At 34.5% G+C, this 23,596-nt stretch overlaps 4 protein-coding genes across 5 annotated transcripts; 1 reads left to right on the top strand and 3 right to left on the bottom strand.

Moving 5' to 3' along the window:
- Positions 1–1,026: 1,026 nt before the first annotated feature.
- Positions 1,027–2,103, bottom strand: LOC140826748 (uncharacterized). Its single transcript, XM_073189247.1, has one exon. The coding sequence runs from the start codon at positions 2,101–2,103 to the stop codon at positions 1,027–1,029; it is 1,077 nt and encodes a 358-aa protein (XP_073045348.1).
- Positions 2,104–4,926: 2,823 nt separating this feature from the next.
- Positions 4,927–6,614, bottom strand: LOC140826341 (transcription factor MYB17-like). Its single transcript, XM_073188572.1, has 3 exons — positions 6,326–6,614; positions 6,060–6,189; positions 4,927–5,538 (listed from the first exon to the last, which is right to left on the bottom strand). The coding sequence occupies exons 1-3, from the start codon at positions 6,456–6,458 to the stop codon at positions 5,022–5,024; spliced, it is 780 nt and encodes a 259-aa protein (XP_073044673.1). The 5' UTR covers positions 6,459–6,614; the 3' UTR covers positions 4,927–5,021.
- A 4,933-nt stretch (positions 6,615–11,547) lies between these two features.
- On the top strand, positions 11,548–14,312 carry LOC140826340 (glucan endo-1,3-beta-glucosidase 2-like). The gene is made up of 3 exons (XM_073188571.1): positions 11,548–11,932; positions 12,672–13,925; positions 14,004–14,312. Exons 1-3 carry the CDS (start codon positions 11,875–11,877, stop codon positions 14,177–14,179), a joined length of 1,488 nt encoding a protein of 495 aa, XP_073044672.1. The 5' UTR covers positions 11,548–11,874; the 3' UTR covers positions 14,180–14,312.
- A 2,328-nt stretch (positions 14,313–16,640) lies between these two features.
- Positions 16,641–20,213, bottom strand: LOC140826339 (THO complex subunit 4D-like). Of its 2 annotated transcripts, XM_073188569.1 has the most exons (7): positions 20,036–20,213; positions 19,066–19,291; positions 18,067–18,210; positions 17,914–17,982; positions 17,421–17,605; positions 17,124–17,183; positions 16,641–17,021 (listed from the first exon to the last, which is right to left on the bottom strand). In XM_073188569.1, the coding sequence occupies exons 2-7, from the start codon at positions 19,267–19,269 to the stop codon at positions 16,841–16,843; spliced, it is 843 nt and encodes a 280-aa protein (XP_073044670.1). In that variant the 5' UTR covers positions 19,270–19,291; positions 20,036–20,213; the 3' UTR covers positions 16,641–16,840. The 2 variants fall into 2 exon arrangements, with proteins under 2 accessions (XP_073044670.1, XP_073044671.1); XM_073188570.1 differs by lacking the exon at positions 20,036–20,213 and having other exon boundaries at positions 18,385–19,286.
- Positions 20,214–23,596: the final 3,383 nt, after the last annotated feature.

Below are 23,596 nucleotides of genomic sequence, written 5' to 3'. Positions count from 1 at the left end.
TTCACTCCAGAACTTGATAGGGACCCGAGCTTGGAAAAATAGTGCTCGCGCCACATTGAGCAAGTGTTGGTGTTTCCGTTCTACAACTGAGTTTTGTTGAGGAGTTTGAACACATGAGAACTGATGAAGGATACCCCGTTGTTGACATAGTGCAGTGAAGGAAAGTTCTTTAGCATTATCAGTGCGGAATGCCTTGATTTTACTACTGAATTGTGTCTCAACCATAATGCAAAATTCGGAAACAACCTTTGTTGCTTCAGATTTGTGTGTAAGAAGAAAAACCCATGTAAATCTTGTACAATCGTCAACCAAGGTTAGAAAATATCGTTGATTATTATATGTAGGGACATGATAAGGACCCCAAATGTCGCAATGGACGAGTTCAAAAGCAGTAGAAGACAACCTATGATTGGAAGCAAATGGCAAACGTTTCTGTTTTGCTAATGGACAGATATGACAAAATTCTTTGCTACAAATAACATTTGATTCAAGTTGTAAACTGGATTTTAAAGCATTCATGACCTTTTGGGATGGATGTCCAAGTCGCTTGTGCCAAGTTTGACTCCCAACTAGATTTATGTGGTGATCAATACCCATGGAATCTGAGTCCAGTACATATAGCCCTGCTAGTTTTCTACCCTTGCCAATCATTTTCTGTGTTCGAGTGTCCTGAATCATAAAAGAATCACGATAGAAACTCATCATATTATCTGTGTTGGCAAGTAGACAGCTGACAGATAGGAGATTAAACTTGAATTCTGGAATATATAGAACATCTGAAATAATCAAGTTTGCTCCCAACCGAACTTCACCACAGAAGTGCACCTCCACTCGTTCATTATTTGGCAAAGTCACTCTTGAATCATGTACGGTCTTAAGTGTTAGAAAGGTGTCTTTGTTGGAGCAAATGTGCCTAGATGCTCCTGAGTCTACTATCCAACATGTGGAAATATTCAATGCATTTGGAATTGAAATGGAGAGGCAAGTACCTGTGATGGGGGGAGGGCTGGAAGTATCCGGTGAGTGTCATTTTGTGTCTGTTGAAGAGAGTTGGTGAATAAACATGGCCATTAATTGCTCCATTTGGCCTTTGTTGATATTCTGGAAAACATTTGGGTCATCTTGTGTTTCAGGAACATTGGTGTGACCCATCACATGATTGACAGGAGCAACTGAGTTTCTAGATCCACCCTTAAAACGAGTTTTGTATCCAGGTGGGTAACCATGTATCTTATAGCATGTGTCAATCGTGTGTCCTGGAATATTACAGGTTGTGCAGAATGGTCTTCCTTTCTGATATTTTTGTGGTTTTCGAGTACTCAGTTGTGCCTGAGATTGATCAGCTTTGAGTGTAAATGCCATGCTTTGATTTGGGAGGATAGTGCCTTGATGTCCTCCGATTTCCCGTTGGCGTTCTTCTTGAACAATTAGAGCAAAGACTCGACTTATTGATGGCAGTGGTTCATGAAGTAAGACTTGACTTCTGATGTGAGTGAAAGACTCATTGAGACCCATAAGGAATGTCATCGTATAATCCATCTGAACATATGCCTCAACATTCTTGGTTCCACCACATATGCATTTTCCACAGGTACAGGTGGGACGAAAATGATTCAGTTCTTCCCATAGTGCCTTAAGTTTGGTGAAATAGACACTAACCGAATCTTGATCTTGTCTAAGGTTGAGCAATTCGCGACGAAGTTGGAAGATTCTAGGGCCATTGCTCTGCTGGAATCGTTCCTTGAGATCGTTCCAAATTTCCGCAGCTGATTCCGCAAACAAAATGCTAGCTGAAATATCTTTAGAAACGGAATTCAATAGCCATGATATGACGATGTTGTTGTTACGATTCCAAGCATTCATCAAATTTGATTCAGATTCTGCTGGTTTGGGGATGGATCCATCAATAAACCCAAACTTATTCTTGACTGAGATTGCAATCTTCATGGCTCGGCTCCATGACGCAAAATTGTCACCTGTGAGTGGTTGAGAAACAAGCGTAATTCCTGGATTATCAGAATAATGAAGAAAATAAGGGCTCAATGGATCATCAATTGCCGATCGCACCGGCAAGTTCCATGCTGATGCGCCTGTGTTCGCCATGAATACCGATTGTTGAGATTTGATCGGAGATTGTTGAAATTCAATCGGCCTGAGTAGTTTATGGCCGGCGAGCAGAGCGGTTTTGCTCTGATACCATATTGCGGAAGTTTTATCAACAGAGAAAAATCCTTCTTATTTCATATACCAGAAGAATTGAATGAATGGTTTTACAAGTCACTTTCTTTGTTATATAGTTTTGGTTACTAACTACTTGTGGTTAACTACTTTCAGTTAGTTATATCTAATAAAAGGTAATTTAGTTTGACAAATTAAGCAAATAAATACTTATATATTTAATATGAAGACCACATGAAATGCAAAGGTTGAATCTAAGGCGACGACTTTGAAAACATCGTCAACTGTTGTTGTAAAATTGACTTAGTAATCTCCATTACTTATTAATTTTTTTTTTTAAAAAAAGATGTTTCTAGAAGTATTATTTAAATTAGCCACTTAATCACGTTTCTTATTCCTTCGGGTGCTCGCTCTGTGGAGAAGCATTTACCAAACGAAAATTATTTTCACCTTATAATTAATAATATGGTTTCATTTGTTTTTGTTGTTACGTCAAACATTTATTAAATTGATATTTTTTTTTTGAAATCATGTTAAGTAAGTTTACGATATGATATGACTTTTAATGATTTCACTCTTATAATAAAATAAATTTGTCTATAGTAAGATTTGATAAAATAATATAGCCAATAATTCTCAACGTCATTAGCGAAAAGTTTCGATTATGTATATTTTCGAAATGATCTTGAATATATACAGCAAGGAAGCCTTGTTTTTTTTTTTAAAAAAAATTATTCGGTTAGATTCAAATTAAGGTGTATAAAATTTAGCTGTACATGTTTCACAAACTGAGGCCATGACAAGTTTATCTAAGTTTCGAGCTCGTGAACTTTTGTGATCCTTCATACATATGAAAGTAGTATTAAATTTTATATGAAATTACGTATCTATATATTCTAGTATTAAAAATATTAACTTTATTTTATAAACAACATTTGAAATTACATGTTTTAATTTTGAGCCAGCTCGCTTATGGTATAAACCGTTTTTCGATCAGGATTGCAGTCGATGTGTATTATAATTAAGCCTTTATAACAATTTGTTGTCTTTTACACATTTTTTTTCGAAAAACTTTTCTCATTATCCACACTTTAATAATACGTAGATATAGATAGATTAGACGTGCATGGATATTATTAACATGTATACGTACACAAGTTATTTAAAAAATGACAAATGTCCATGTATAATGAATGAATTGTCTAAGAATTAAAATTGTATGGAGAAGTGCGGTTGAAGTGAGATGTTTGTTTCTTGTATATATTATGAGTGGATTGACTACTCGAAACTTAAAGCCAAAAACCATTATCAGATGTTTGACAAAAAATGGCATATGTTACGATCGGCATTCTTATATTTCGGCTGAATGAGTAATCGTGACATATACTCTCTCCGCGTTCAGCATTTCTTTGATTTTTTAGGCAAAAGAGTACAGACAATAGTAAAGAAACAAAAAATGAAAGGTGAACTTTCAACGTCAACTCCAAGCACTAGCCAATTTTCATGTTTTTTTTTGGCTCTCTTGAAGTCAAGATAAAGTTTAATTTATCATAAATAGATTTTGAAAATCAAACCGTTTTGAGCGTGACTTTATAAATAATAGAATATCAAATTTATAAGTATTTTAAAATGTTTACATATTTATACTAGTTATCATGACAGACTATGTATAAACAGTGAAACGTGTTTATTAATTTGGCTAGAGATCAAGATCAGAAGCCTTGTAAAAAATCTGAAGAATTTGAAATGAGGCAAGACTATGTAGTTCTTGCAATGGAACTTACAGTTTTTTTTAATTAACTTTTAGGTCTTGTTTTATCGAAAAAAATTCGGTTAATTCGATTTTACAAAGTTCGATTTAATCGAATACTCACACATATATATATAAGTGTGTGACCCAGGACAGAGCTAGCCCCAAGTATTTTTTAATCCCGCTCCATCCCTGTTTGAGAGTATATTTCTACTACTGATTAAAGAACTATTTTATTTGCGGTGAGATATATATGAGCTCTTGCGACACTTGAACAAACTTCCTAGCTTCTTCTTAAATTTGGATAAAAATTGAGACTAAGTTTACTTCAATTAAATTGGACAACATGAATGTATTTTCTGTGTGAGTTTTTTTTTTTTTTTTTTTTTGAAATAATATTTTCTGTGTGTTGTGTGTATATATACCCGCGTAGTAAATTTTTTCCAATGACAGATATGTTTTTAAAACTATATAGAAGGATAATTCTATCAATATAAACAAAATCATACCAAAAACACCCAAAGCAAGGTTTCCAATTTGATTAAAGTATGATGAGCCCATGAAAACATGGCTAGTTTATATAAAATATTCATCGCGAAGACCAAGGGCCACAATATGACGAGCAATATATATGTCGTATTCCGAGTCGAATAAAAAAATTATATTAAAAAGGTATATGTTTTAATTGAGGGATGCATACTTATCAAAAGTCTCTTCGCTGGGAAAATAAAAAAATCACAGCGACTTTACTCTCATGAGCAGATATTTCAATTTTCTGCTTGTTAAATATTATTAGTATGTTATTTAATTATTACATGCAAAAAATATTAGAATAGTACTAATTAATAACCACTACGAATTTGAGGCATTTATTATTACAACAGATTAATAGTTAAAAAGTAAATAATATTGAGGATTTATTAATTAATACTCGTCTTTCGGCGAGCGAAAGTGGAGAAATAATTTTTTTTAGTAATTCGATGCGTGGAATACATTAATATAAGGAACTAAATTGATCCTGTACTGTAAAGTTATTACAGAAATGAAAATGTTAAACCAATTTACATTAAATTACAAAGGATTGATTTCCCCACTAGTAATTTAACAAGTAACTATCGTTATCAACAAACAATTCCAAACTCCTGTACTCATCTTCCCATATGCTATCGTTCATTAATATTTCACTGTAATAATCCGAAAACAGAAGCTGTTCTGCCAAGCTGGATGAAGAAGAAGACGATGATGACATCGGCGTAGAGTGTAAGTTTTCTTCGCAAGGGACTATAATCTCGTGAGGTTGAACCACGGGGATTTCATCGGTGCAGAAATCAGTACTATTGATGAATCCCTGCAAGGAGTTGTCTTCCACGCCGGACGGCAATGTGGTTTTTTCAATGGCCGCCTCGTGTGGCGGCGTTTCGTCCATTTTACGATGATCTGGCGGATGTGGTTCTTGGCTCGTTGGTTGTGCGGCGGCGGGCGGTGGGAGGGGCTGGTGGGTAAGAGGGTCTATTCCCATTTTCTTGAGTTTTTTCTTGATATGGGTGTTCCAGTGATTCTTTATTTCGTTATCAGTTCGTCCGGGGAGATGAGATGCAATCTTGGACCATCTGTTTCGGTAAAGAAATAATAATAAGTAAAAAATATGTTAGTGAAAGAAAAGGTAAAAAATTAATTTGCTAGATATATTATATTTGTGTGTGCATGGCAAGCCAAGAAAGGGTTGAACTAGCTAGTTGTCACCCGTTATCGTTGAAAACAAAAAGAGTTGAAACTTTATATTATTTCTTAAATATGTGATAAAATAATCACGCACAAAACTGTGGTCGGCTAGTTTGATGATTGAAATTTTAAAAGTTAAAATCTCTACATTTAAATATTGGGATCGAATGATATATTGGAATGATTCTTATAAGCGAAATGGAGAGGAACAAGGAGCATATTTGTGGTCAGACACTGCATGAAAATGGCAGCCCAATATGGCAAAAAATTGAATGAGAAAAACTAACTTCGGGGGAGTGAAAATGGGTTTTAAACTTTTTAGATGGCTCTGTCTACCGCTATCACACAAGGAAAAACTTGATATTGAATTTGCCTGTGTGTGTATTTAGCAGGAATATTGAAAAAATACCTGTTTCCAAGCTTGGCATGAAGATCGATAACCATCTTCTCTTCATATTCTGAAAGAAGCCCCCTTTTCAAGTCGGGCCTAAGATAATTCGTCCATCTCAATCTGCAACTCTTCCCACACCGCAGCAATCCTGCGAATCATTCATACAAATTCACAACTCGAATTCGAACTGATCGTGGAAGAAAGTGAATAGCCAGCCCATCGCCCCCTCAGATAAAGCTATAACACTAATAATGCAAACAAAACAAAACTCAAGATACATGTACCTGCGAGTTTTGGGACAGCCCTCCAGCAGCACTGGCCATTGGTGAGTATGAAACTGATCAATTTTTGGTCTTCTTCACCAGTCCATGGCCCTTTCTTTAATCCTACTTTATCGCAGCACGGTTGCCTTCCCATCTACTCTCTCTATATGGAATATATTTCTATTTTTCAGACTAAATTTTTGAATATATATACACTTATTAAAGGCTGTAGTACTGAGATTACTTCCAATATAATATGTAGAGAAATATATTTGAAGCAAGAGAATTAGATAAGCTGGGTGGGTTTGGGGGTACAATATATACTACACCAACCTGCCTGCCCGCCTACTTATATATACTAATTACAACCAGCTTAATTACTGCACGTGGCACTGTCGTAGACCCAAAGGAGAGTGATTTGTTGTGCCTTCCACTAATTAAAAACCAATTACGTTTTCCTTTTTTTTAAGGGGTTTTATTTGATCGTATTGAATTGTCTTGGAACATATATAATTTGTTCGGATCATGAATTAAAATTGTTGGTTCAAGAACTGTATTGATTCAATTTTCTCACACGATCCTCTTAAGGTATAATTATTTAGATTCAAACAAATAATTCACATGCAGCATTAATTTATTGGTAGCAAGTCGTGACACACACGATGAGTATTGTTCATAGAAACATTGAGAGAAATTTGATTTTTTTTAATAAAATTTATCAAATTTTTAAGTTGTATATAATCGAAAGATAAATGTGTTGTATGAAATATGGAGAGTTAAATGGAACATTTTTGAATTATAAAAAAACTTTCATTAATATACTTAAATTTCGTTAGTCACGAGATTTTAACTTTAATTATTAGTATAAATATTAAAATTTACGATTATATTTACTTTATCGGGCTTCGAAAAGTCGAAAATATAAGCTCCATCTAACCCAACTTTTATGTGTCATGTGGCCCTAACTTAAAAGAGGATAATATATTATATACATTCGTTAAAAGGGAATTTTTTACAAACCATATATACGAATAAAAATTGATAAAAAAAAATTTAAAAACATATAAATTTAAATTAGCTGGGATTTCAAAAATCCAAACTTGTAAATAGTAAGAAGACTGCCAAATCCCACGTGTGTGTATGTCAACCTCGGAAAGTGCCACCTCAACCGCTCTTAATTTCTCCTTCTTTGAATTTCAAGCAACACACACACACACACACACAAATACATAATAAATACACTCCGAATAAATAAGCAGATATACACCAACTTAAAATAACTCGTTCTTGCTCAGATTTCAATGTATCCTGCAAACACACCAATTTGACATTAAAAATAATAATAAACATTTCGAAGGGAACACATTTATAAATAATAATATTGTAATTTCGACTCATTAAAATATTTTATTCTCTCCAGCTCATTTTCCACATTAAATAATACTCTAAATTCCAGATAATCGTGCTATTTCCATGTTGTAATTTCCTTTTATTACCGCAATTAATAATAAAATATTTAAACACACGGGATTACTTTATAGTAATTAATCTCAATATCATCACATCGCGTGATTCTCATTACAAAAGTAGACGAGAAAAACACTCTAGATAACGTCGTAGGATCGAAAAAAATCCAATTTACAATATAAAATTTTAAATGCAATGCAAGCTATAGATGAAGTCGTGCATATTATAATGAGTTTATATTGTATAGAAACAAGAGAATGTTCAAAGTCAACAGAAATTACTCTGAAAATACTGTGAATGCATTCATTAAAGTCAAAGGTAAACATCACCATAATGGTAGGGTTCTCTTTTGTTTACTATTTATTTATTATTTAAATTGTCAACGTCATACGCAACACAGAACGTACGTGCTGACTAAATTTTTTTTTGAGATCAAATATTTTTCTTTTTTTAAAAAAAAAAAAAAACCTACGTGGGGATATTGGGGAAAAGAACAAATTAAGTGGTACTCGCATTTATTAAAAACAGATGGACTCTCCCAGTTCAACAAGTATGCGTCATTTTATTGGAAAAAGAATTATGATGCAACGGACATATCTTTGATTTCCGAGTGTAGAATTATAAATATTGAAAGAGATGTATTTAACAAAAATAATCATTACTTGGCTGTGATTTAGTTATAAAACTCGATTTTAGAGTTTCCAGGTGGATCCCAAATCATATAAATTTTAAAGTGGAAAATGAAATCCATAATAAATTATAGCCACCGAATAAATCAATACGCGTTTTCTGAAAGAACAAGTGTGGAAAAAGTCAAAGGAGGGATGGGATCCAATCATTTTATCATTGATAAATCCAGTGTGAAAATCTATCTCAGCTCCGCCATCAAATAAAATAAAATTGACCCAAAACGTAAAACTAGAATTTAATTAATTATTCAAATCTACGTTTTAGTTTTGTTAATTTTTCAAGATTAATTTTCCTCCTTTAATAAATTAAGATAAATATCAAGCATCGACATATAATGAACATACAACGTATAGTGTAAAATAAAAAAGAAAATTAATACTCCATCAATGTGGATTTTCAATATGTTATTAGATCCACGTGATATTTTTTTGTTTTAGTAAAGAGAAGGGAGAGTTTTCCCAAAATTAGGAAAGGAAATTTCAGTAAAACATTTAGGTTACATTTTCCGATTATAGTTTCATTTTAACAATAAAATAATAGAGACAAATATAATAAATTTCAAAAATCTTCAATGTTGGGTGAACTTGAAATATATCGATCCAATTACAACATTAAGTTCCACAAAATGTCCTAACGATACAATTGATATTTGATATAAAAATGAGATGTTTGGTATATAATACATGCACATTGTTATATCATTAAATATACTTCAGTTGGTGCAATATATGTGTTCAGACTTCAGACAGACACATTTATATAATCTATAGATAAAACCCTGAAATAATTATTCGACGGTCAAAATGATTGAAAATTAAATACGTTTTTTTTATATAATATAGTATGTAATATTTATTACACGACAGTAGAAATGTAAATTAAAATTTGTAGTCGTTACAAGGGAAAGGGAAGATAGAATTATGATTGTCCAAATTAGTGAATTTTCGAAAGCATAATTTGGTTGGAAAAGGAAACGCTTAGTGGGATAGTGAGGTGGATGAAGAGGAATGGCTTGGAAAGCAAACGAAACCCTTTTTTCATAATGACAAATACATTTTGGCCCCTCCATTATTTGTATTTTATATCGTATTACATTCCGAAAGTTTTGAAATATATTTTATAAAATATCTAAATAAATCGCTATGTTTTCAAATTGGTTATAATGTGAACCTCAAGCATGCATTCTCTATATGATTTGGCGAATCTCTTCTTTTCATGGATTAAAAGACTACTTTACTTTTATGCAACTTCACATTTGGACCAATTCAAAGATATTTTTCTCAGACATATCCATCACATGAAGTGAATACTTATATAGATTGAATTGGTCCAAATGTGTGTGTATATATATATATTATATATTGATATACTGATCACCAATCGTGTCCATCTCTGTGTCTATCACTGAAGTGACATTTATCTATTGGAAAATTTCTGATACTTATAATAGATTATTGTTTCCTCATTAATTTATTTTTATCGAAAAGACAAGTCATCATCCAAAGAACTTTGTCGATAAAGGTTTGATAAAAGTTTAATCAATCATAATTATTTATATGGTCGGTCACTCATAAGGTCTGGACATATCATGAGATGCTTTCAGCAAACAAATTCTTGTGTCTTCTAATGTGCATGATGACCTGAGCAAGCCAGTTTCTGATGTCTTGCTCGCGTCAGCAACTCTGGTGGCACTTTCCTGACCGAATACTGCATCCGGTTTCAGTACTTTATACATAGACCGGGTTTTTATTTGAATATCGATTATTATAAAATAAAAATTAAAAAAATTGCATATCGAATATAAAATTAAATAATATGTGTTTCCAAAATTTTATGTAGTTGATTTGCGTTTTTCACTTTCTAGTATGCTATTCACAGTGATATATTTTAGTACCAAGTATTGATTGCATTTATGTTATATAAAATTTTCATTTTTGGAAATATTTTTTTTATTTAAGGCATCCGTTTTGTTTAATTATAATTAATTATAGGAAAAATTTGTGCACCGATCTGAACGTTGCAATTAAAACATGAAGGAGCAATTTCACATTTAATGTCTAATCAATAGAAGTTACAAATGAATACAAATAATGATATTATATACTTTTTTTAATCAAATTTTAATCAAACATCTTTATCATGTTTTCTATGATGACTTAGCAACATAATGTTGTATTTTCCAAATTCTGGTTTTTTAATTTGATCCATAAATATGAAAAAAGAAATAAAAACCCATTGTGGGTTTTTATGGCCCAAGATCGTAGGCTTGGTTGGTTCACTAAACGGGCCGATTCTTTTACATATCTTGGGCTTCCTTATTTGTATTTCTCTACAATTGAAGCCCACCCTTTCCCTAGGTTTGAGCTTGGATCCAACTTTTTTCTTAGTCATTTTGATGAGAATAATTTTATAAAAAAATATTTTTGTAGAACCACTAAGGGCTTCACGTTTAGTATTTTGGTGTAAATGATAAATAATTTTGATATTTTTTAAATTAAAATCTTGTAAGTATTTGGATAACTAATTTCATAATGGGCTCCACCCAATAGCTAAAATACTTGGCAATGTCAGGCTTTGGAGCGAGTTTGAATGTAATTTTAAAAATTATTTAAATTAGTCTAGTTTTTTTAAAAATATTTTATATAATTCAACTGTTGTTAATGACTTCTCTCCCATAAACACTTCAAATTTATTCCATTTTAAAAAATATGAATCAAATAATACCAACATGCATTTCAATCTTGGGAAATTCATCATCAAAAATATCACCAAAATAATTTTCCCACGTTGTAGAAATGAAAACAATACACGATACATGACCTTTAATTTTTTAAGAAGATTTTAACTTTCAGAAACAGAATAAAAACTGAGAAAATAATGAAAAAAGAAAGATGGAGATTTTGACCGTTGAAAACAGGCTGCATCTCTCCGACAACCTCAGCGATCGTGTCAAATGTTGTAACATTATGGGCCTATCCTATATACATTAATCTTCTGTCTTTCTCTCATTAATCCAAACATCTCAAAAATTGTACCTTCTAACGGCTACCAAGAAAAGCACAGTTATTCATTTCAATCATAAATAATATTCTCAATATCTGTTGTGATTTCTAGTATATAAAAAATTTATTGGAATCTGTGAATGCAAAAGGTAATTCCTCCCAAAGAACGCCAAGAAAATGAAAGAGAAAAGGAACAGAGGAAAGGACAGAAGACTGACGATTCCTTAGCCGTTGGATCATCTGACAAGAACTTTTGGCGATTGGTGCTTGACCTGCTTTACTTTCTCTCTTAAATGCAAATAGACTCGACCCTTTCCACTAACCATTACTCCAGCCTCTCCTTCTCGTTTGATCTCCATTGAAGTTTCTTGGTTTTGTGCATTGGCAGTTACGTTAGAAGAATCTAACAACATGGAATTAGTGCTGTTTATTTTGCTACTGATAGTGTCAGCTGTTTCTGCTGATGAAGGTAAAAAATCGGTTCTTTATTCTTTATGTTATAAGCTTTTGTTTATTTTAAAGTTGGATTCTTCCTCAAACAAGAAAACAGTGTTCTTGTTTCCATACTTAGCAATGAGATTTAGTGACATTGTTTCAGATTTAAGTGTGGTAAGCTAAAGTTTGAGAGAGGACGTGTTTAAGATGAACAAAGAAATGAAAAGTTTCTTGTATTCTTGATGTTCGTGTTGTGTTATGGAGTGTATTCGTAAAATTTTTGCTACTTTATGGGTGAGCTGAGATCATTATCTTGAGTTTGATCGGCAAGCTAGTGTTAGCAATTACAACATCATCTAATGCAGGCCCCCATTGAAGCCAAAGTCTATTATTTAGCATATGTTCTGTGTTATTGCCTCTTTTTTCCCTGATGAGTAGAAGAAAACATAAGACCATAAAATGAGAGAACAAAAGGATGACTTCATGGTTTCCAGCTCATTGATATGTCCTTTATTTTTTGCTTTATCTTACAGAAAAGTCATTTGTCCAGACTCTAGCAGGAAATTGTAACCTTTTGATAGGCTTCGTATTACAGTGGAATATTTTTGCTTCCCACCATCCTATCTCTGGTCTAATTGTTGAACTGATTAAATAATGTTAACATCAATTCTACCTTTTTTTGTGTTTTTTATATGCATAAACACTATGTCATATTATACAAAACAGCTATATTCCAAATAAATTGGCGGCTTAATTTGACTTCTATCATGCAGATGCATTTGTTGGAGTGAACATTGGGACGGAGCTCTCGGACATGCCACACCCGACTCAAGTAGTTGCACTCCTCAAAGCTCAGCAAATCCGCCACGTCAGGCTGTACAATGCAGATCGAGGATTGCTGCTTGCACTAGCTAACACAGGTATCCGAGTTGCTATCTCTGTGCCGAACGACCAGCTTCTAGGCCTTGGTCAATCTAATTCGACTGCTGCAAATTGGGTATCTCAGAACGTGGTTGCACACTATCCTGCCACCAACATTACAACAATCTGTGTTGGTTCTGAGGTTTTTACGTCCCTGCCAAATGTTGCTCCTGTTCTTGTTAAAGCTCTCAGATTCATCCATTCCGCCCTCGTGGCTTCAAATCTTGATAGACAGATCAAAGTTTCCACACCACTTGCGTCTTCCCTCATTCTTGACTCTTTCCCTCCATCCCAAGCGTTCTTTAATCATTCATGGAATCCGGTTTTGGTACCTGTCCTTGATTTTCTTCAATCAACAAACTCGTATTTTATGCTCAACATTTACCCTTACTTTGATTACATGCAATCAAACGGTGTAATCCCATTAGATTATGCTCTGTTCAAGCCTCTTCCGAGTAACAAAGAAGCCGTAGATGCAAATACACTTCTTCATTATACTAGTGTGTTTGATGCTATGGTTGATGCCGCGTATTTTGCAATGGCTTCTCTTAACATCACAAATCTTCCCGTTATGGTTACCGAAACAGGCTGGCCCTCGAAAGGGGATGCGAATGAGCCTGATGCCACTTTAGATAATGCCAATACATACAACAGTAATGTGATACGACACATACTGAACAGAACAGGAACTCCAAAATATCCTGGGATCGGAGTCAGCACTTACATATACGAGCTATACAATGAGGATATGAAACCGGGGCCTCTGTCTGAGAAAAACTGGGGATTGTTTGATGCAAATGGGGTTCCCGTGTATGTGTTGCACTTGATTGGCTCAGGATCCGTGTTGGCAAATGACACAACAAACCAGACATATTGCACAGCAAAAGATGGCGCGGACGAAAAAATGGTGCAAGCTGCTCTGGATTGGGCTTGCGGACCTGGGAAAGTTGACTGTTCTCCGATACTGCAGGGGCAAGCATGCTACGATCCAGATAATGTGTTTGCCCATGCAACATATGCATTCGATTCCTATTATCATCGAATGGGAAAGACATCTTCAAGCTGTGATTTTAATGGGGTGGCTGCCATTACGACCACAAATCCAAGTAAATAAATAAAGTATTTTCTCAAGAAATGACTACAGTCGTTTGATTTGTTTTACACATTTTATCGATCTTTTGCAGGTCACGGTTTGTGCATATTCCGTGAAAGTGATACGAACGGCACACTGCTGAACAGCACCATACCGGCTATGGATTCTAAGAGCTCCAATTCTCCAGCCAAGTTCCTATACCGGAACTCGCAGTCATTTAACTGTATTGTAGTTGCGATATTGGGGTGGGTTTCGGTTCTTTTGTAAAAAGAAAAAGATGAGAATTTATTGGGAGGGCAGGTCACGTTTCTTTTGATCCTCTCAGAGGATATTAGGGGGGATCAGTATTGGAGGAACTTCACCAATTGCTATTCTTTTCAATGAACTCTGTTAAGCTCTTCGAATGTTTGTGGTGAAATTCTTGTTTTGATTAAAATCTTTGAAGGGTTCAAATATGCAGGAATATTGTCACATAATTTTATCACTTTTAGTTAGTAGGGTTCGAATTCTTCATAAAAATATATATTGGAGGTGCAGTTTGTAAGAGCATGTTCAACGGCACGAGGATGTGTGATGAAAGATCATGTCAATGTGTAAAAAGAATGTTGGTCATTGCATCTCATGGTTATGCGAAGGTGTAGAAGGGATGCCGGTGTGATGAAATTCACAACTTCGTTAAATGTTAACATGTTAAAATGGCCAGATTAATCTGACCCTAGGATTTGCTCAGATTTTTTAAAAAAATTGAAAAAAATAAATGTTGCAAGCAGGTTTCATCGCCCGGAAGGACTCCGCGCATGCTTGCCTGCATTATCGCACTAAGAGCAATTCTCGCTCCTTGAAGGACCAAGAAATTAACATGGACTTCTTCGCCTATTGTACGCCCCCTAATGGTCATATAATATATTATCGGTTACGAATCAAAACACTAAACCTCGGTTAACATATGCAAAAACATGAAAAACTGTCAACCATTTGGATTATTATATTAAATTTAATAATGTAAAATATTTATAAAAAATGACAGCTTGATAATTAATTGATTACATAAAATTTTTAAACAAAAAAAAACATAAAAGACTTTGAAATAAAAAAAATTTCTACACTCTTTTTTTAGTATGCGATTATTATATCAGTATATCACACTTGGCCAAATAATTTATTGCCAAAAGTTTTATTTCACGCCATTTGTGATTTTGTACTTATTCTTAATATTTTTAATGTCTGGCTTGGCTACCCAGCGTTTACCGTGGGCATGATAACTGGTACACCGGAGGTGCGTCCTTCCCGGTCATCTCGTACTAGGGAAAGGTCCTCTCAATGCTCTAACGTCCACACCGGATATGGACCGAACTGTCTCACGACGTTCTGAACCCACCTCACGTACCGCTTTAATGGGCGAACAGCCCAACCCTTGGAACATACTACGGCCTCAGGTGGCGAAGAGCCGACATCGAGGTGCCAAACCTTCCCGTCAATGTGAGCTCTTGGGGAAGATCAGCCTGTTATCCCTAGAGTAACTTTTTTTCCGTTGAGCGACGACCCTTCCACTCAGCACCATCAGATCACTAAGGCCGACTTTCGTCCTTGCTCGACGGGTGGGTCTTGCAGTCAAGCTCCCTTCTGCTTTGCACTCGAGGGCCAATCTCCATCCGACCCAAGGAAACCTTTGCACGCCTCCGTTACCTTTTGGGAGGCCTACGCCCATAGAAACTGTCTACCAGAGACTGTCCCTTGGCCCGTAGGTCCTAACACAAGGTTAGAATTCTAACTCTTCCAGAGTGATATCTCACTGATGGCTCGGAAACCCCGGAAGGATGCCTTCTTCGTCTTCCACCTAAGCTGCATGAAACGTATACTTGTATATTCGTCAATAGATCAAATATATAATCTCATTCACTCCCCTAGCTTTCGTCTTAGGTCAAATATCTAATCTCATTCGCTCCCCTAGCTTTCGTCTCTCAGTGTTAGTATCGGTCCAGCAGATTGCTTTCGTCGCCGTTCTTTCCAATCTCTACGTATTTCACCATTCTACTAGAAATTTCCCACCGCCCCTACCGTACTCCAGCTTGGTAGTTTCCATCACCTGTCCAAGATTGAGCCCTGGGATTTGGAGACGGATTTAAAGTCACCTATAGACGCTTTACACCGAATATAAAGTATTTAATATAACTAAAATTATAATTATAATTAAACATGTTTTCATAATTAATTTCATATTAAATCCATTTAAGTTTGTCACATTTAAAGCTTGATCGTAACGATTTGTCATTTTTAAAGAATACTGTAATTTTATTTTATTGTTCTCAGTCCTGTAATATTTGTAATAGTTTTGTGATGGATTGCTAAACTCAGCTTCCCTTTTATAATATGGTTTATGCTTAGAGTATAGTAAATTAGAGTTTTTGATAAACATGCACATTTGTATAAACAAGATTACAGCCTAAAGAAGATGCATATCTCTGTTTTTCTGTAAACGATTAATAACATGATTATTTGAGCAAAGGTTTCATGGACAAAAAATTAAGGTACAGGAGATTCTAGATTTGGAAACTTAGAGATCGCCAAATTCAATTAATTTTTTTTTGCTCAAATTTAAAAATCCAACGACAAGGCCATTTTTAAATTAAAAAGATGTAAAAAAATATCATATAATCGTTTAAAGCGTGCCACCCAACATTTACTCAAATGATCTGCAAACTTCTAAATTGAAAATGACAAGCACATATCGGTCACAACACAAATTAAACATAAAATGACTTACGGGGACGATGGTGAATATATCATCCGATTCGAACATGCACAATCAGCCATAGAGCCAAACCAAACCCAGCACAACATGAAACCTCAGATTTGTACAGCTAAAGATCTATCTAATACATAGTTATCCATCAAGTCCCCGTTCAGAAACAGCTTTCAAGTAAACCATCAACTCTGCATTGCTTCAGAGTGATAGTTTTCCAGCTCCTTGTCAAGATCAACGGCAGATTTCTCCACAACCTTTCTCCCGGGAGCTACACCTCGACCTCGACCTCGGCCGCGACCTCGACCTCCTCCACCACCACGTCCACCTCCACGACCAATATTTGAACCACCCCGACCCCTATGACTGTCAACATAATAATAACAAGTTACAGGTGCAACTAGTAACCAGCTGATGTAACACAAATCACTGAGATAATCCAAAAGGATGGTTAAGGGGCCAACTTACATGGGACCGCGGTAATCCCTGTCCACCCTAGAGCCACCGCCAAAACGACCAGTTCCAGACCTGTGTATTAGTGAAGATGCGGTTGAAATGATAATTCAATCACAAAATATGATGGAAACAACCTTTCCTAAAGTTATAGCCAACTGGCACAACTATATACACAACGCAGTTGATAACCCTCTTAATTGGGCTGTTTCAACATAAAAACAATTACCGAATAGATTACTAACAAATAAGACATAGCAAAGAAGCCAATGCTACTTCAAAGAACCAAGCTTAAAAATTAAAGCCACATACCCCATTACGACCGTCCTTTTTCCATTAGCTCCTCCAAAAACGTTCACACGAGCAGAAATGGGAACATCAGACTCAGCACCAATTATCTCAACCTTCATGGGCTTCCCATCCAATTGGACATTGTTATATCGCTTAAGAGCTTGAAATGCATCACTCCTTCGGACAAAAATCACTTCAGCAGAACCCTGTTTAATAGACAAGGAAATTATTAAGAGATAAAAGCTAAATTAAAGCAACCAAGCATGGCAAGTACAGCATAACAGAGAGCATGCTTTTAGTTAGTTACATTCCTTTACACTCAAAACTAGGTAAGAAAGATCAAAATCAAAAGAAAAATCTGCAAGCTAGTCAGAATATGCAGAGTAACACTCCTACACAAGGCAACAACATATAAACCAAAAAACAATAAAGTTTCCATTTATTATGAAACCAGCACTCAATATGTTGAAGAGAATAAAATATATATTACGCATCACATAAAGCTTCAACTTACACTTGAGCGTCCATTTTTGTCATAGTGAATAGAATAACGCATCAGCTCTCCAATATCAGAAAATAGATCCTGTTCCCCATGCCCATCTTCAGAAAATATAGAAAAATATTGCAAAGACGTAAAATAGCAAAAGCCATGGCTCAAAATTGGTACCCTAATATCTTCCATAGTCACTCCAGTATCCAAGTTGGAAACATACAACTTCGTACCATTTACTAATCCTGATAACCCAGCAGCTTTAAGACTATCCTCGAGAAGACCATTTTGCCACGGTAGATTCTTGGTTCTGCGGAAGGTCTGATGCAAGCAAACCAATTATCGAGATTGCGAAATGCGTCAGAATTAGACCAGAAAAGTTAGTTTGAGAATCTTTTATTGAAACATCAGGAAATTTCCGCAACAAAGTCACAATGAAAATGCTCTAAAAAGAGAATCTAATCCATTGAAAGCAAGGAATGCAATTTAGTCTACATGGTAGTTGAGATAAATCCACGGCATGCCAATTAGTGCCATGCAAGACGTGGAGCTCCAGTTCTGAAGTTCAGCGAAGGAAGCCACCTTTGCAAAACACCATGAACTGAGATATGACTGAAAGTATCATTCCCCAAGTAACTCCAGAGCATGTACGGATGATATAGATCATAATATCATTCTTCATGCATCAAAACAATCCATCATTAACTCCCCAAATGACAATCGGTAACGACAAACTAGAGAGACCCCGGTTAATAGTTATTATCGATAAATATGGAAAAGCAGTTTCACGCTTTCAGTTCTTAATGGATGTTAATGGCAAAAGCTCATAGCATAAAGATAATGAAGCTCCTCTATATAATGAGCAAAGTGTCATTCTTCCCTTAAGGGGCTACCAAATCTTCCACTTTTGACATATGGCTCCATCGCAAATTGCTCGTCAGAAACCAACATTTAGAGAAAAACCTCCTCAAGAACAGAAAAACTGTCACAAAACTCAGGAACTCTTGCTACAACATAACATTTTTCCAGACTCAAAATGGTGCCTTCCCCCAAATGATGAATAGTGCGCAAATCTTTCAGAGTTTGATTTCTAAAGCAAAACATCTTCATGTAACGCACTAAGGGCGTAGCAGATTTGTCTATTCAATACATAAGACATCCACAATTTAATCTTGCCTTGGCTATCATTTGAGCCGACGGTCGAGCATTAAGTCCAAGTGGACCTCTGCGAGGGGGCCCATATGCTCTCCCACCTCTGGATGATGACCCTCCAGGCCCTTGTCCCCGTCGTGCACCTCGAGACCTGCCTTGTCCTCGGTTTCGCACACTACTTCTACGGTTTTTTATCATATCGTCCAACGACATGTCCAAGGAGGCCATTGAGATCAAATACCGCAAATTCCTGTAACAAGATCACCATCCAAACTAATAATAAGTTCAAGTAGTAAAAAAGTGGGGAATCCAATTGCAATTTCAGAGATGAAAGCAGATGGAAAAAATTCGAAATTCACATCAAAGTTACAGCATGATCCGCGATAAACTAAAATCAGCTATTACTTTCAAAATAGAAAATGCAAATCAATTCATAGATACATAAAGGCCCACTATTAGAACATGATATTTCCAGGTAACTATGAAGGCCGAATGTAGGTTCAAGTGCAACAAAGACCAAGTGTGTTCCACAAGATATTACAATTCTCCATCTCAATCATCCGTGACACCAAATAGAACCATAAATCTGCAGCGGTATGAAGAAAATCTAAAACACATTTTAACAGGGATCGATGAGATAAGCCAGACAAGAAACGCAAACTTTCCACTTACACTTCTATCGTGGATAACGAAGATATAAAGATGTAGCTGAAAATCTAATTAGCATCCACCAATGCATTGAACAAGATACGGAAAATCAGATCAAAGAACAAAACGCGTACAAGGTCAAAATTTAAAAAAATACGGATCTTGATTCTTGATGTATGCAAACGAGATCTCAAAAAAGCCTAAAAAACAAATATTCCCACAATTATCAAAAAAATTCAGCAGAAAATTCATACTACACAATCGCATCATCATATTCGTACATATGATATACGAGAAAATTCTAACATAGACATCGAGATACGTGCAGTTAATAATAAAAACCAACCAGAATCAATCCCGAACAGCGACGACGGCAAATATCTGATATTCCGCGGATCGAAAATAAATCGAAATAATGATGAAATATTAATTGGAAACTGAAAAGAAGGAGAAGATTCAAGAGTGCGGCTTGAGGAGAGTTGCAATAGAAAAGTCTAGGGTTTCTTGATGTAAAATATTAATGAAGGGGCTATGGCCCGTATATATTGGGTTTGCGAGGAATTGGATCGAATCTATATATTACCCGACCCGAGATCCGGATTTTATTATTTATTTTATAACGGATGTATAACTCGAAAATAAATTTTAAAATTTTTTAAACCAAATTAGTAATTTCAAGTTTTCTTTTTAAATTAAAATTAATTAAATTTTAAAATTTTTTAATAATATAACTTTTATTGATGCCGTCGTTATTATATCCAGTTTAACTGTTAAAGTGACTGTGGAACGGCTCCGATTTTAAATCGAATATTACAATTTGAGTTAGTGTGCTTACTAGTCCCAATTAATTTTGACGGTGAATAATATAATTAATAGTAAAAAAATTTAAAATTATTTATGCTGTTTGAAAAAATTAATTATTTTAATTTTATTTTAGCCCAGTTGTTTTTTTTTTACAAGCCCAATGGCTTTGCTTGAACTGAGGTGGTCTGTTGTAATTATTATAAGTATTAGTACCTTGATATTGGATGCCAAACCAATCCAGTCCGCTCTAGCCCTAGTATGGGCTTAGTATTGGAATCTATGGGCTTATGTTGCGGATTAATTGTTGATTACTAATTTAGTGTGTTAATATATATAGTTTTATTATATTGTCCAGCAATCATGTCCACCAATGAAATGACGTTCACCTATTAGTTGTGATAATAGGTGATGAGGAATATCAAAATTATATATCCAATAAGTGAGTGTCACTTTATTGATGGAGATAGAGGTTGGCGTGATTAAAGTGCAGCAAAATTATCTATATACATGATTAACACATGATTAGACTCTCTTTAATGTTTTTTTATTTTTAAATTTGTATTATTTTGTGTATAAAAAACAAAGTAATCAGATATGTTTATGGAATTCCAAAATTTCATAGCTGTTTGTTTGGTATATTACATAAACACAAAACTATTTGATCTAATTGGTTTGGAATTTTATCAAATATAAAGGTAGGAAGTAAAAGATTTTTTTGTAGTCGAAGAGACATTTATTTTTGTCACATCTCCATTTGTTGCGCTAGCAATAAGTGGTGAATCTTCTTTGTGCACTTCTCAATTCCATAAGCATGTAAACATGTTATAAAGCAAATAATTTCTTTACGTGATATGTTGATAAGTAGGTTCGATTCAGTGGATGATGCGCCAGTGCTTCAATTAGGGACCTGGTTCAATGCAAATGGTGGGCTATCTCTTGCATATGATTTCTTTGTCAACAAAAAAGGAAGATGGCCATGGCAACCTCTCTTGAGGAAACCATGCATTCTCCCTAAGCATCGGTTTATATCTCTTGCATATGATTTCTTTGTCAACAAAAAGGGAAGATGGTCATGGCAACCTCTCTTGATGAAACCATGCATTCTTCCTAAGCATCGGTTTACATTGTGGTTACTAGCACATGGGAAACTCTTTACTCGGGACAAACTTGTTCATGTGACAAATAAATTTGTGTACTATGTAACGATGGGAGTGAATATCTGTCCAGCACTTGTCTTCGGGTTTTCTACCTCCAGTAGCATATGGAATGCGATCAGAGAATGGTTGGGAATGAAGAGAAACACGGCACAACTGGCAGCTATACTCAGTGCATTTCGAAGTGTTTTTAGGAGCAACTAGCTAAGATGTGTTGTACAATTCTTGCAACTACAATATACTATATATGGAATGCAAGGAACAAGCTTATATTTGAAAATGAGAAGCTCAATAATGCTGCAGTAACTAGGAAGATTCAGATCCACGTCTTCAGGAGTATTCCGATTTCGATTGAAGTGTTTTGTGTAATATTGACATAGATTTATTGATTTCGTGTTGTATTTGGTTTTGTATTGATGTGTTTCAAACTTCATTATCTCCTGAAGATATTCAATATGTTTGTATTTGTATTGTAACACTTTTTATACATTAATGGAAGCAATTTCATTAAAAAAAAAAAGTTTATTCAAACTCTTTTTGGCAATTTTCATTCATTTTACACGATTTTTAATGCGATGGAACTATACATTTTCTTTCCATTGAAATTTGTAAAAAAAGTAAAAGCCACTTTTTGTTTCATAGACTTAAAATAAAATAGTACGTCTTTTTGTGAGAATGTTTCATGATTTGTATTCGTGTGATATGTTAACTCTATCCAAATTTATAGTAAAAAATAATTTTTTTCATAGGTAACCCAAATATAAGACCTGTGTCACAAAATTGATCTGTAAGATCATCTCACATGAGTTTTGTGTGTAAAATAAAATAAGACAAATTTAATTGAGCAAATGAAATTTATTTTCTCTGAAAATCAAAATAGGATCATTGTAAACTTCATTGTACCACATGACGTATTCTTATTCATCTCGATCATGTCCGACGATCCAATAAAAATTTAGTTTTGTTCAAATTGAGATATCGAGATCAAAAACACAATCAAATGTATGCTTGAAGAGAAAAGATATATATTGTCCGCCTAAAATCACAAAGCTTGAGATTTTATTCACGCTCGCATTTGCAAATACATATTTTATTTTACACGACTTTTAAATTTTAAAAATCTACCAACTCATCTAGTCTATGCATATCACATGATCGAACCCGTATTTAACCAGTTCCAAATTACAAGACAATGGAACCAAACCATTTTGATAGCCGTGATTATTGATTTCCCATATTTTTATATAAAATAATTTTTGTATTTAAAAATAAAAAAATATATTCATTAAACTATTTTCTCATCACAGTTTTAGTGCAACAACTAATTCATAATATAAACCGATTTTGGACTTGATCGCGACTTGTTCCAGCCAGATTGGTTCTGGATTACATTTTTCAAATGATCAATCTAATTCAACAAGAATATCGGATTTGATTCAACCTTAAATCATATGAACCGGTTTCAGATTGACCGGATTAAGCTGGATTGTTTCCGGAGAAATTCCGAATGGATGTCATCTTTTAACCATGACTATCCAGCCACACATAAAGAGAGGCCACCATCTAGAAAACTATTTGAACAGGGAATGAAAGAGTTTTGACTATTTTTAATTAAATATAAATACCTTACAATAAAAAGGAAACTAGTTTTCTGAACATAAACTTTCCGAAGTTAGGCAGCCAACTGCCCGAGAACTTTGAAAAATATTAACTTTCAAATTTAAGCATCCGTAAAATTCAACAGTAAATACCTAAACCAAATCCATATTCAAATTCTACATTGGTTGGTGCATCTAATGATTCATAATTACCAATATAAAATATTTCTTCTTGGTTTACATTGGTGATGATGGTGTTAAAAATCGCAGGCATACTTTTTGTAACATTAATTAATTAAAAGTTATATCCAATCCATTTTATTAAAATCTAAAATTTGAACGTATTTTAAT

Source organism: Primulina eburnea, chromosome 3 (assembly GCF_022965805.1).
Source record: "Primulina eburnea isolate SZY01 chromosome 3, ASM2296580v1, whole genome shotgun sequence".
NCBI lineage: Eukaryota > Viridiplantae > Streptophyta > Magnoliopsida > Lamiales > Gesneriaceae > Primulina > Primulina eburnea.
The sequence above is the reverse complement of the archived record's forward strand: the minus strand, read 5'-3'. Positions and strand labels throughout refer to the sequence as shown.